The 14,643-nt window shown below is 36.4% G+C and overlaps 1 protein-coding gene across 1 annotated transcript; it reads left to right on the top strand.

The window, feature by feature from the left end:
- Nucleotides 1-11,379: 11,379 nt before the first annotated feature.
- LOC117612612 lies at nt 11,380-12,165 on the top strand. The gene has a single exon (XM_034341289.1). The coding sequence runs from the start codon at nt 11,380-11,382 to the stop codon at nt 12,163-12,165; it is 786 nt and encodes a 261-aa protein (XP_034197180.1).
- Nucleotides 12,166-14,643: the final 2,478 nt, after the last annotated feature.

Below are 14,643 nucleotides of genomic sequence, written 5' to 3'. Positions count from 1 at the left end.
AAGAAATAATTTATTTGTGAAAAAGCCCATTTTTGTTAAAAGCCTTTTTGGGTTTCTGACTAGTTTTAAGCATGCAAAATAAGAAAGGAACTTAGCCATTTTGTTTGCTGCAACGTTGAAAAGAAAAGAAAGACAAAATATCTTGTTTAGAGTTTTTTTTAGAGTTTATATTGAAAACTCATGTGGCTGTTCCTTGTGAGCCTCCATGAGTGATTAAATCATCATCTTTTCATATATGTGTGAGTTCATGAGCATTATGCATGTTGGTGACCAGCAATCGTGCCTTGAGGTGTGAGCAGCCGAGACTAGAGTTGTGTCATCTCTTGTTGATGAAGGAAGACAAGACCGCTGATTAGGTTGAGTAGCAAAGGAGAGTAGGCATGTCTGCCTTGTGAGCGTTAGTCTTGTGAGTTAAGACTTGTAAGACCTTTTTGTATTCTTTCTCACAGTGATTTGTTTTCCGGCATAGTGCCCGCAGTTGTTTTCCTCATCTTGAGGTTTTGTACTACATCCACATATCTTGTGTCCCTTTGCAAGTTCATCAAAAGTAGTTGTCCGATGTGTAGGACTGATATATGGTTTCAGTCTTACATAATCCAGTGCCAGACATAAGTGAGTTTTTAATGATGGTTTTATACTATTTAGTTTGGTGTTTATTTAAGCAAAAGGGTTCTTTCGTCTTTTCAGCTCGGTTTTTAGTTAAGTGGCTTTATTTGTTTTAAAGAAATAATTTATTTGTGAAAAAGCCCATTTTTGTTAAAAGCCTTTTTGGGTTTCTGACTAGTTTTAAGCATGCAAAATAAGAAAGGAACTTAGCCATTTTGTTTGCTGCAACGTTGAAAAGAAAAGAAAGACAAAATATTCTTGTTTAGAATTTTTTTTAGAGTTTATATTGAAAACTCATGTGGCTGTTCCTTGTGAGCTTCCATGAGTGATTAAATCATCATCTTTTCATATATGTGTGAGTTCATGAGCATTATGCATGTTGGTGACCAGCAATCGTGCCTTGAGGTGTGAGCAGCCGAGACTAGAGTTGTGTCATCTCTTGTTGATGAAGGAAGACAAGACCGCTGATTAGGTTGAGTAGCAAAGGAGAGTAGGCATGTCTGCCTTGTGAGCGTTAGTCTTGTGAGTTGAGACTTGTAAGACCTTTTTGTATTCTTTCTCATAGTGATTTGTTTTCCGGCATAGTGCCCGCAGTTGTTTTCCTCATCTTGAGGTTTTGTACTACATCCACATATCTTGTGTCCCTTGTGCGATTGTTTTTTTTTTTTTTTTTTTTTTTTTTTGAGCTTAGTACTGCTGCGTATTCTAGGATTCTGCTTACAAGATTGTTACAATATTTCAATCCTGTTGTGGTGTTTGAGTATTAAGAAACATATTAGTTGGCCATTCTAGGAATTTCAGAACAGCTTAGTCTGCCAGAATCAGTAAATACAAATATCTCTACCAAGCAAGATATTCAAAGTTATAAAGGAGCAGCAATAGCTAAGCAACAATTGTTGATAATCATTTGAACCTCCTTTACCAATCCAACTTTATCAAGATCTATTTTGAGACTACATCCAGGAGACCAGATGACACATATGAATTGAGGATAAGCAAAATAGGGGCACAATTTTTTTTATGAAATCTATAACCAAGATAGCAAAACAGATTGAAGCAAAAGATAATGACAACTCATACTGGAATAGCTTAGGAGAAGAAGAGCTACACAATATAAACAACATGATGAAAGCATAATGAAGCCATAACAACATGTGAAGATTTTGTTGACGTGAGTTAACCTAACAAATCAAGGAGATTTATTTCCTAAGTTAATTAGGTGATTTACTTCCTTGTTTTATATAGTTGACAATCATTGTATAATTATGAGATATTCTCCTAATTAATTACTGTATATATTTTCTTGTAAAGTATACCTGTAAACTCTTATATATACCTCTTTATGGAGAAGAATACAGTTAACCTAAAGTATTCAAACCATATTCATATTTTAGTATGGTATCAAAGCAGTCGATCCTAGATCGTCTCTAAGCCCTCAAATCATATCCTCAAATTCAAATACAAACCCTAAATCAAATTCCTCAAATCAAAATCTTAAATTCTCAAATCAAAACCTTTTATAAAATCCCTGACTCCAAACCCTTTCCCACAATTCCTATCCATGAACTCAGATCAAATTATACTTCCACTGCGATGTCAGGCCCCACTGTGATTCTCTCCCTCCTTGAAAACCCAAGAAGCCTGCAGACAGTCCTGCTGAACAAGTTACACTGGCTCGTGCTTCTATAGCCCACCAAGTTATGCTTTCAATACCTCATCTCAAAAGCACACATGAATTATTGACTTAGGTGCCACGAATCACATGACATTTGATCCTGGCCAACGTTTTACTCGGAAACCGTCCATACAGTCAGTAGTATCTAATGCTAATGGTACCCCCTCCCCTGTAGTTAGGGATGGCTCTCTATCTAATGCTAATGGTACCCCATTCCCAGTGGTTAGGGGGGGCTCTCTATCTCTCTCTAACTCCATACATTTAGATTATTATCCAAAAACTCACTAGCTGATGGTACGTTATATAATAAAAAATGTGATCACTAAAAGAAATCGTGACTGAAACTCTGTGCCGGAAGCATGCCTTTTAAATTCCTAGAAGAGACTTCGACATAAATAAAGAATTACATTTAATTACTTCCAAACATTACAAACTTAATCATACGGTCCAGGCTAAAACGTCAATGTTGCAAAAGGTTGCAAATAATTACATGAAACTTGCATCCTTTATTTATCTTTCTATCTCAAACTTGGCTAACTTTCTTTTTCCCCTTTGATATTGTATAATTTGTATTATAAGTCTAGAATTCTGTATTAAAATTGGTATTCTGATATAATAACCTTTTTGCTGAAAGTTTTTTTTTTTTTTTTTTGGGCATAAAGTATTGACTTGAATTTTGAACTTCACTATGATGTGTAAGTCGAATTACATGATATTTTGTGGGGTTGAGTGACTGGGTTAAATACCCTTTTAGTCACTGAATTTTACATGAAATTTAATCGCTCAGACTATAATGAGTGGAAAGTTATAAGGAGTAAGTTATACACTTTATAGCCATCATATCAATCCAAGGGTTGGGGAGAATTGAGATAAAGTTTTACAATGGGTAGGTGAGGAACCCAAACCCGAATTTAATATCCAGCAGGTCCGAAAAAAAAGAAGAAGAGGCAAGTTCGAAGTTTGAATAGAAAAAAATCATCGCTCTAAAACCCATAGCTCTGAGAAACCACTAAGCTCTGAGAAACGGTTGAAGGCAACGGTTAACGACGGTTGAAGGCAATGGTTAACGACGGTTGAAGGCAACGGTTGAACGCCACTCCATTCTTCAGACCCTGAAAAAGTATTTATTTTGAGTAAAAGGGGCAAAGATGTGGATTTCGAAACAGTGAAGGGGTGAAGCAGTGGAAGGGGAAGGAGAGAAGCCGTATTCGTTGGAAGTGATAGGTTCCATTTGTGGAGCAAAGCCACACAAAGACCCCGCACAGACACCTTGCGATTGTTCAATAACCAGCATTTGGTGAGTAGTTTATGGAATTTGAGTTTAGGGTTAGAGTAACGGTTTTTCCCAATTTGTACCATCAATGTTGTTGGATTTGGCATCTCTTCTTTGTGCTTCACTTGCATGTTAATTTTTGCTTGGGTATATGTTAAAAAAAGAATGAAAATCAAGTCAATAACAAGTCAATAACATGTCAATAATGATATGAATAAGATAATGGTGTTGAATTGGAGGAGGCCCTCAAAACCTTCCACATTTGAAGCAGTGCATAGTGCAGATTATCTCTCTGGCGCTAGAATATATATATTTTTTGAAATAAATATTATTTCCTTTGTTACTAAATTTGCCTGAGAAAAATGAGAACAGATAATAATAAACTCATGAATAAAAGTGCAAAGCATTTGATGAGTAATTTATGGAATTTGAGTTTAGGGTTAGAGTAACGGTTTTCCCCAATTTGTACCATCAATGTTGTTGGATTTGGCATCTCTTCTTTGTGCTTCACTTGCATGTTAATTTTTGCTTGGGTATATGTTAAAAAACGAATGAAAATCAAGTCAATAACATATCAATAACATATCAATAACATGTTAATAATGATATGAATAAGATAATGGTGTTGAATTGGAGGAGGCCCTCAAAACCTTCCACATTTGAAGCAGTACAGAGTGCAGAGTACCTCTCTGGCACTAGAATTTATATATTTTTTGAAATAAATATTATTTCATTTGTTACTAAATTTGCCTGTACAAAATGAGAACAGATAATAATAAACTCATGAATAAAAGTGCAAAGCATTTGAAATAAAGGTTGATCTATGACGATTGTGGCTGATTGAAGAAAAAGCTAGAAAGAAAGAAGGATGTGGCAATGGCTTAGCAAGCAGATAGCAGAGTAGATGCTTTGCTTTGCTTCCTTCCACCATATTTCTTATTTATTTATTTATTTTGTGTTGTGTATGAGATGACAATAATTGTCATGTGTGTGAAGTGCAGAACTTGCCTAGATTGCACTCCCACTCCCTCTCACTCATGCATCAACCATTGATTGAAGTTTGGATCCATAAATAAAACACATGAAATTGTTTGTAATTCACATAATCATTGCATTAACAGGTATTTGCACAAAATTTGTCATATTGCTTTGATGATGTTAAAGCCTGTGATCAGTAATCCCTATGCTCATGTACTTTGTAAAATTTGTAATGTGCCTGGTTGACTAGTTGTGTAAATACCAATGTGATTGTGCAAATACGTGGTAGTATATGTGTTCACGTTATTTCATCTTGTATTTCAGGAAATGGGATCCAATGTGGAGCTGGTATGGCCAGAGTTAGAGGCATATTCGTCACGGGTGAACAACTGCTCACATGCAAATTCATCCCTAGCTGCAATTTGAGCGAAGTTGAGTGCGGAACAATTAGAACAATTCAAGATGTCATGCTTTGACCATCTTCTGAATATAGATAAGATTCAGTTTAGTGGGCAGATTGTGCATGGGGTTGTCTGGCGTAGAGTAGTGGGGCAGGGTATGAAAGACTTGGATGGACTGAGTTTCTTAATAGGGTGTGACGTTGCTCAATTCACTCGTCAGGATTTCTGTTTGATCACAGGGCTTCATTTTGGGGAAGTGCCTAAAGTTTCCAGTGGAGAGAGTGATGAAATTAGACTTCAGAAAAGATATTTTATAGACAAAGGAATTACATGTAATGCTTTAGAAGAAGCATTTCTGAGGTGCACAGAGGAAGATGACATATACAAGCTAGCTCTTGTTTACTTTACTGATTTAGTGGTTTTGGGAAGGGACAAACATTTGAACATCAATCTAAATTACCTGACACTTGTAGAGGACTTGGATGCGTTCAACAGGTATCCGTGGGGTTCGGTGTCCTTTGACAAAACCTAAGATAGTCTATTTTCTGCACCAACAAAGTATGTGAAAAGCTTTGAAAATGAAGAGGGAAGAGGGAAGGGGAAAAGTAAGGTAACGGGAACAAGCCAGAGAAATGAGAAGGGCAAGAAGGATAAGCATGGTGAAGTGCAAAGGGGTGGCTGGAGTTTTAAAGGTTTCACGTATGCTTTCCAGGTACATGGTAATAATGTTCATGTCAGTTATGTTTTGTGGACTTTAAAACTTAAATAATGACTTTTGTCCTGTGAATTGTGTAGATTTGGGTATATGAATTAATTCCTAGAATGGCGGACCTGAATTACTACAAGGTTGTTGATCCGACAGCTGTCCCGAGTATTTTGCGATGGAGAACTACTACGTCTGTTCCCGAGATGAGAAAGTTGAACAATTATTTTTTCCAGAGCAAAGAGGTTTGGTTTGCAGCCCTTGGAACTATTTATAAGATTCAATGAAATTATGAAGTAGAATGATTGAATATGACTCTTGTCTGTATTCTGAAACAGTCAGTTCAGTTGCGGGAGCTATGTCCGAGTGAAGAGGAAATGAGACAACCATATTGGAGTTGGCCACAGGATCGCCCTGCTGTTGTCTCGGCAAAGTCAATTCCTTCTTCATGTGCTGACCTTGATGAGTTGAACAAGGTGGTAAGCTTGTTGAGGTCCGAGTTGTTTCAAGTAAAGCGGGAAAAAGACGTCCTTGAGTTAAAGGTCATACGGATGGAAAAACTTTTGGACCACTGTTTAGGTCCTCAGTTTGAGCAGGAAGTAAGGAGGGACCTAGCTTTACTGAAAGAGAGGACGAATCATTGTGTCATCTCACATCTATTTAAGGGAAGTGAGGAAATGGATGACATTCAATGGGATGAAGGGCCAAGTAACAGAAATGAGGGAGAGGAAAAGGAAGATGAAGGGATTGAAGGGGGTGAAGGGCCAAGTAATAGAAATGAGGGAGAGGAAAAGGAAGAGGAGGGGATTGAAAGGGGTGAAGTGCAAGGAAAACCAAGTGAGGTAGAGGAAGCTCAAAGGAAAAGAAGTGAAGGAGAGCAAGTGAAAATAAAAAGCAGCAAGGGAGAGGAAGCGCAAAGAAAGAGCAGTAAGGGAGAGGAACTACAAAAAAAAAAGTAGTGAGGGAGAGGATCCGCAAAGAAAAAGAAGGGAGGGCAAGGAAGTGAAAAGACAAAGAAGTGAGGAAAAGGAAGTGCAAAGAAACCAATGTGAGAAAGAAGATAATGAAGTTATGTTGCTTGGCGATGACATTGGCGAGAGCACGGAGGGGACAAAGGTTGAGTTTACTCTCGGGGACATTGATTTGGATCAACCTACAGCTGTGCTATCTCAGTTGAACGTTTGGTTGAATGATAAAGGTAAAGCTGTGGAACAAGGGGTCCAATTACGGAAGAGGAAGAGGATCATTCCTATGTGGAAGATCATTGAAGGTAGTGAATTGGTTCAAAAAACTCTGCCAGAGACAACCCGACTTCAGATGTTAGACCCAATGAAGGCGATTCCGCATGATGATATGGTGAAATTGCTGAAACTTTGTTGGGAATGGCGCCATAACCCAAAGTAAGTCCCTTGTTTTTTTGAGATAGAAGGCATGAGTGTATATATTTTTTAATTGTTGTGTTCTAAAACTTTTTTATATTCATAGTTTGGTGATGCAATTTGGCAACGTGGAAGCTGAGATTGAATTCTTCGCTTCCCTCGTCAAAGCTGATGGTTGGCTGAAAGGAGATGTAAGTTTAATTGATTATGCATTTGTTTTAATGTACATAGATTATGAGATTGACAAGAAAAACATGTTGCAGCACATTGATTTGGGGTTGTATCTCATCCGAAAGCGACAACAAGAGTTGGAGGAAGTAGAAATATCGGACTGGACAACGACCGATGTATTTTTTATGGTATGTCATAGGCCTTGACCAAGTGCTGTTAATAATTACAAATTATCCATACTTGCTTTGTGGAGGTGTTTAACCATTGATTGTTTTCTATTTCACAGAATCACATTCATACTTGCTTTGCGGATAATAAAAGAAAAAAAGAGCAGGTTGGGTGGAAAATTAGAAACAGTTTACTGAACGTTGTAAATGGCAAGGTTCCGGTGTGTGGGATGGATTGGCAGAACATATATAAGGTGTATGCCCTTTGTATGTTGACGAAGTACAAGCATTGGGTGGCTGTAATGATTGATCTGGTTAAGTGTGAAATCAAAGTGTACGATTCAATGGTTTCACTTATTCCAGATGAGATCTTAAAGGAAGAACTCGCCCCGCTTTCAATTACGATTCCAAATCTTCTCAACACCATCGACTTTTATGAAGAAGGTGTTTACGCAAACAATTGCAGCCGAGATTGGTGGTGTCCGTGGCCAATAGAACGTGTGGATGTTCCACAACAGTCTAATCAGTAAGCACAACTTTTTATTTAATTTTATTACTTTAAATTGTCAATTACGTTAGAATGTCATTAGTTGAATTGATCGAGTTCTTGTTTTGCTTCAGAGGCGATTGTGGCATGTTTGTGTTGAAGTACATTGAGCTTTTGAGCGCTGAGATTCCATTAGCTACTTGCACCTCGCAGAACATGCCCTTTTTTCGGTTGAAATTGGCTGCAGAGATAACACGGGGAGATGCTTACATGCCATGATATTGGTTGAACTTGGTTTAGGTACATGATGATTAAATAGGTTTTGGGAATGTCCAATTTCAAACTCATGTAAATACACAATAGAGACCTACGAGTCCTTTTCGAATTCTACCTCTGCTCCTCAATTCTTCTTCGTCTTTCTCAATCTTAGTGTATTTTTGTACATAATTTTAGGTTTAAGTTATTGGACAATAACAATTAGAACCAAAATAGTGGCAAATATTATAGCGGATGCATGCTTTCATTTTGATTAGTGTGATACTACGCTACGTTTATTCTCATATTGTGCTAAATGTATATGGAGTTGGATGCAGAGCATAAACAGAAAAATGAAGAAACTGAAATGGAGATGCTGAGGCTTGGTGAGGAGAAAAGTAAATGGATCTGTAAATCTATTGCACGTAGGCAATCTAAATGGATAGGCAGATGAGGTTTTGAAGTTAGACACATGTCATTCCCATACATAGAATGTGCCTATGGAGTGTAAAGTATTTTTGGATTTAATGAAACAAACATCTGTGTAATATTAGCCTAACTCCTTCACGACATTTACATAACCTTAACCAAACTGCATTGAATTGGGATTTAAAGATTGCCTATGTGAATTGGGATTTGAAGAATGCATATGTGAATGGGGACTGATGGCTTTTTAAGTGTATTACATCATTGCAAAGTGATATGTCATCATTTATGCAAGCCACCATTCCAAATATCATATCCCAATCTTTAAGCCGTTCAACATGTCTTGACTTAATCGCAATGGGTTGCATCATAATAAGGTAATTCTGTAAGGGGAATAAGCGGCTATGGCCTCGCCTCCAATGTCTTATTCAACCATGCCCTCTTTATAGAAACACATGAAAAAATGTCCCCAGGTGCAATGCTATAAAAACTCCCTATTGGTTCCGTCCCGCCCCTCGGGTTTGAATCCCTCTCTCCTTTATAATCGGTTAATAAATTCGTTGATTTTCTTTTTTTATTGGTTTTGGGCAGCTCAGTAGCATAAAAGTAATGTATATTGGTGCGTCTATATTGCATGTCTGTTGCGTCTATATTGCTTCTCTATTGCGTGTATATCTTACATTTATTGTATGTGTATTGATTGTTTATTGCTTACGAAGGAAATAAACAACAATACACAGGCAACAGACAAGCAATATACACACAACAGACAAACAATATACACGTAATAGATATGCAATATACACACAATAGACATGCAATATACATCAGTCCCCAATTACACCAACCATAAGGAAGTCGTATTGAATAGGAAATTATACTTAACAGTTGTTCTTCCTACTAAAAGAAAGAATAAGGTCCGTTTCCCTCCTTAAATCTTACTTGAGTGGTACTTTTGCCCCCAATAAACATCCAATATTGGAGCAATAACATTCGATATACATGCAGCAAACAATCAATAAACCTTCAATAAACATTCAATATCGGTTCAATAACATGCGAAATACATGCAGTTAACAATCAATAAACCTTCAATAAACATGTAAACAATCAATAAACCTTCAATAAACATTCAATATAGGTTCAATAACATGCGAAATACATGCAGTTAACAATCAATAAACCTTCAATAAACATTCAATATGGATTCAATAACATGCGAAATACATACAGTTAACAATCAATAAACCTTCAATAAACATGTAAACAATAAATAAACCTTCAATAAACATTCAATATCGGAGCAATAACATGCGAAATACATGCAGTAAACAATCAATAAACCTTCAATAAACATTCAATATCATGCGATTTATATGCAGTAAACAATCAATAAACTTTAAGTATACACAAATAAACAATCTATATACACTAAATAATTATGCAATTTTCAAAAAAAATGTATTGTCTTATTATTGCATCGTATTGGCCCTGTATTGTGATTTTATCGTCTTCGTATGACTTTATTTTTTTAAAGTAAGTCTTGGAAAGTTTTTGCTGGGTTTCAAACAAATAAATGCTTTTGTTTAAATTCAATGCCAATCCACCTATTTCAAGAACAAAAATTACAAAATGGGTTTGAAAACTCATTGGTGGTGCGTGCAACATGTCTTTTTTGGGAGAACTTTCACAATCCTTGAAACCGTGCACTTAATTGATCATTAAAAGAACAAATAATATGACAATTGATACAACTAATAAAACTAATACCAAGTCCTTAATGGACTTCAGCATATTCAGCACTGTAGCATCATACGTGTCATCTTGATGTTCTGCTTCAACGGAGGTTACATCAACCCATTCGAATCCATTGCAACTGGTGGCTCCCTAATTGCAGGCATCATATATGCAAAATAATTCTGTTAGAGTTAGACCTAGGTTTTTTTCACCCACATACATATTCTTGAAATGAAAACTTACATAGGAGGTTAGACACTTCCAAAATGGCTTCCCTCGATTTTTATCTGATTTTGAAACCCAAAGCACCATTGTAGCTCCACAATACTGACACCTCTTTGTTTGAGCGGGAGATGAAGACGAAGACATGTTGAATCTTCTCACTTGTACCTCTTCTCACTCAGATCTTCTCACTGAAACCTCTCCGGACTCATACCTTCTCACTCATAGTTCTCAGTCATACCCCTTCACTCATAACCCTAAACTTCTCACTCAGCTCTCTCTCATCTCTGCCCAAATCGAATTATATCCTTCTTTTCTGTGTGTGGGTGGGTTGGTCACGATCTGGACACCTGTACCGTCAGAATTGTGACACCTTTTACCCCGAAAAGCAATATAATATTTCACTACCAAATATTAATCTGAAAATTGAGGGGACACTGCTTGAAATATATTATTTTATTTATATTTCATTAAGGCAACTAGTTGGATAAGAATCCATCATCATTGGTTCCATTTTAATAACATTACTAGGGGTAGTTTGGTGTGGAAAAATGAAAAAGTATCTGATGGGACCTTCTGTGACTAGTCAGTAATCCATCACATTTGTATCAATGAATTTGATGGCAGGAAAATCCTAAAAATGGCTATGCAAATAGGTTATTAATTGACTTTTTGACTGTCTAACTCTCTTTGCAATTTGATGACGTTTTCCCTTCTTTTGTCTTGAGTTTTAGGGTGTTGGGTTCAGTTTCTTTAAAAATGGTCAACTTGGAAAAACCCCAAGTGGAAACACCTTTTCAAAACACTACAAACAGAGGCTAAAACAAAACCAAAACCCCATATATTCTCATTTCTCCCCTCTTCCACTCCTCAAATCGTTCCATTCCAAAAACATTGCAATGAATTCAAAACATTTCACTACACTCGGAGGAAAGAGAAGGAAGCATCTCCATTTGGATATGCCCCAAGCCTTCATCCCGGAGTTAGCTTGGTTTAAAGTGATGTTATACGTGGCAACCCAATCATCGGAAGATCTCTTCCGTATGGCATCTGTGTGCCCATTGTTCCATACTTTGGCAAACACTCCACAAGTGTGGAACACCATTTCAATGGCAAAGTACCCAGACCATCCTAGCTGGTACCATGCCAATCCTGCGGTCCAGCATTTCTTGCAACAATGCAGGGCTTGCGATAACCCTGAGTCGATATTTAGAGAAGCATTCGAAGTGTTTTTCATGCAGGGTAACGTGGAAGCGTTGTATGGGATGCGCATTGCAGCCACGGCAGGCCATATGGAAGCGGCATATCTAGTTGGACTACTTGGCATGTCCGAAATTGGTCAGTCAAAAAAGGATGCATTAGAATTCTTGTGTTCTTTGAATCAACGTAACAACATTGATATGAAAGGAACCAGGGATGCTTTGAGACGAAGATTAAGCCGAGTTTTCTCTGTTGCAAGACATATCGTAGATATGTTTTACTATGGGAAGATTAAGTTCAATCACTGCAGCGCTTGTAACAACAATGAATGGTGTTTTGTTATTCAAGGCTGGCCTACTGAAGAAAAGATAAATCCTGCCTTCTGGACTTGTTGCAATCGATGCAAATGGCACCGTGAGAGTATTTTTTGGTTCAAGGTGATGCGTGTGTATGTTGTGCCAGGGAATCCATACCCTTATAATTAGTTGTAGTATGTTTTTACGGTTTTTATGCATTGTGGACTTGCTTCTCTTCAGTTCTAGGTTGGCTGGCTACGTTGTACAAATGTTGTTTAAATGTTGGGTTTTAATCTATTTTGTCTGGTGTTTGTGCTGTCATAAACCGTTTTATATATAAATGTATAATATATATATATATATATATTATATAGTGGAATGATTACTGCCATCATAGACGGCTACGAATGACATTTTACTGACACAGATATTTTGCACAACTGCAATCTTAATATTTGGTAAACGAAAAGGCATGCATGGAGTGAGTAGGTGTCTTTTCACCAGTGCTTGGGAATGACATTTTCCCACTTAGCATATCCCAAATGATTTGGTTACACGTTTCTTAAGCAAAACTTGAACAGTGAATGACTTTGAATAATTTTTTCCTGATGTTGTAGAATGGATGGCTTGTATATTTCCATTTTATTTTTCAAAACACCCCTTAACCCTAAAAAAGAAAAAAAATTAACAAATTGAAGAAGAGAGAAACTAATTAGCACCAAAAATGGTCTATTCGCACTCAAAATAAAAATAAAAATAAAAATTTGGAGTAAATATAATTAACAAATGTACAGGCTAAAAAGTAATATAATAATAATCATAATAATTTAGGATAAATAATAATAAAATACTAATGTAGCGTAATCGTGAAACAGGGAATTCAATAGGAAGATGAAGTCCCAATGAGTTTGTAGCAATTTTCGAAACAGTATTGTGATTTTTGTGTATTTAGTTATGAATTTTCCAAGAAAAAGTAATAAAATAATAATTTAGGGTAAAAGGCAAGGATGTGGCCACGTTGAATGACGTACACTTCTGCAAGTGGTGAAAGGTGACGGGTTGAGATCGCGCCAGGTGTCCTCTTACAATTATTTTGGATTTTTAGTGCAAAAATCTTTGAAAAAAAGTAATAAATAGTAGGAAAATCCTTAAAATGCCCCGAAAATTATCCCGGCCTTTTTGTGACGTTATAAAACTAGGGGAACCTATAAATCAGCCATCTTGAAGTGAAAAAATTCAAAATTTTTAGATAACTCACTTTCCTCTTAACCCTAAGTATATATGTTTGTTAACTTTAACTTCAATAACCTACTTCAACAAAGCATCTCCCATTAATGTTCGGAATTATTTTTTAAAATGCGTAACCATGAATCAGGGAATTCAACAAGGGAGATGGAGTCTCAATGAGTTCGTAGCAATTTTCGGATCATTTTTCTAATTTTTGTGTATTTAGTTATGAATTTTCTAAGAAAAAGTAATAAAATAATAATTTATGGTAAAAGGCAAGGATGTGGCCATGTTGACTGACGTACACTTGTGCAAGTAGTGAAAGGTGATGGGCTGAGATCGCGCCAGGTGTCCTCTTGCAATTATTTTGGCTTTTTTAATGCAAAAATCTTTGAAAAAAGGTAATAAATAGTAGGAAAATCCTAAAAATGCCCCGAAAATTACTCCGGCCTCCTTGTGACGTTATAAAACTAGGGGAACCTATAAATCATCCGTTTCGCAATGAAAAAATCCAAATTGTTTTAGATAACTCACTTTCCTCTTAACCCTAAGTATATATGTTTGTTAACTTTAACTTCAATAACCTACTTCAACAAGCATCTCCCGTTAATGTTCGGAGTTATTTTTTAAAATGCGTAACCATGAATCGGGGAATTCAACAAGGGAGATGGAGTGTCAATGAGTTCGTAGCAATTTTCGGATCATTTTTCTAATTTTTGTGTATTTAGTTATGAATTTTCTAAGAAAAAGTAATAAAATAATAATTTAGGGTAAAATGCAAGGATGTGGCCATGTTGACTGACGTACACTTGTGCAAGTGGTGAAAGGTGATGGGCTGAGATCGCGCCAGGTGTCCTCTTGCAATTATTTTGGCTTTTTTAGTGCAAAAATCTTTGAAAAAAGGTAATAAATAGTAGGAAAATCCTAAAAATGCCCCGAAAATTACTCCGGCCTCCTTGTGACGTTATAAAACTAGGGGAACCTATAAATCATCCGTTTTGTAATGAAAAAATCCAAATTATTTTACATAACTCACTTTCCTCTTAACCCTAAGTATATATGTTTGTTAACTTTAACTTCAATAACCTACTTCAACAAGCATCTCCCGTTAATGTTTGGAATTATTTTTTAAAATGCGTAACCATGAATCGGGGAATTCAACAAGGGAGATGGAGTGTCAATGAGTTCGTAGCAATTTTCGGATCATTTTTCTAATTTTTGTGTATTTAGTTATGAATTTTCTAAGGAAAAGTAATAAAATAATATTTTAGGGTAAAAAGCAAGGATGTGGACATGTTGATTGACGCATACTTGTGCAAGTGGTGAAAGGTGATGGGCTGAGATCGCGCCAGGTGTCCTCTTGCAATTATTTTGGCTTTTTTAGTGCAAAAATCTTTGAAAAAATGTAATAAATAGTAGGAAAATCCTAAAAATGCCCTG

This window comes from Prunus dulcis, unplaced genomic scaffold, assembly GCF_902201215.1.
Source record: "Prunus dulcis unplaced genomic scaffold, ALMONDv2, whole genome shotgun sequence".
NCBI lineage: Eukaryota > Viridiplantae > Streptophyta > Magnoliopsida > Rosales > Rosaceae > Prunus > Prunus dulcis.
This window is presented reverse-complemented; position numbering and strand designations above follow the sequence as displayed.

Coding starts and splice junctions, on each gene's coding strand:
- LOC117612612 (XM_034341289.1), top strand. CDS start 11,380: ATGAATTCAAAACATTTCACTACACTCGGAGGAAAGAGAAGGAAGCAT.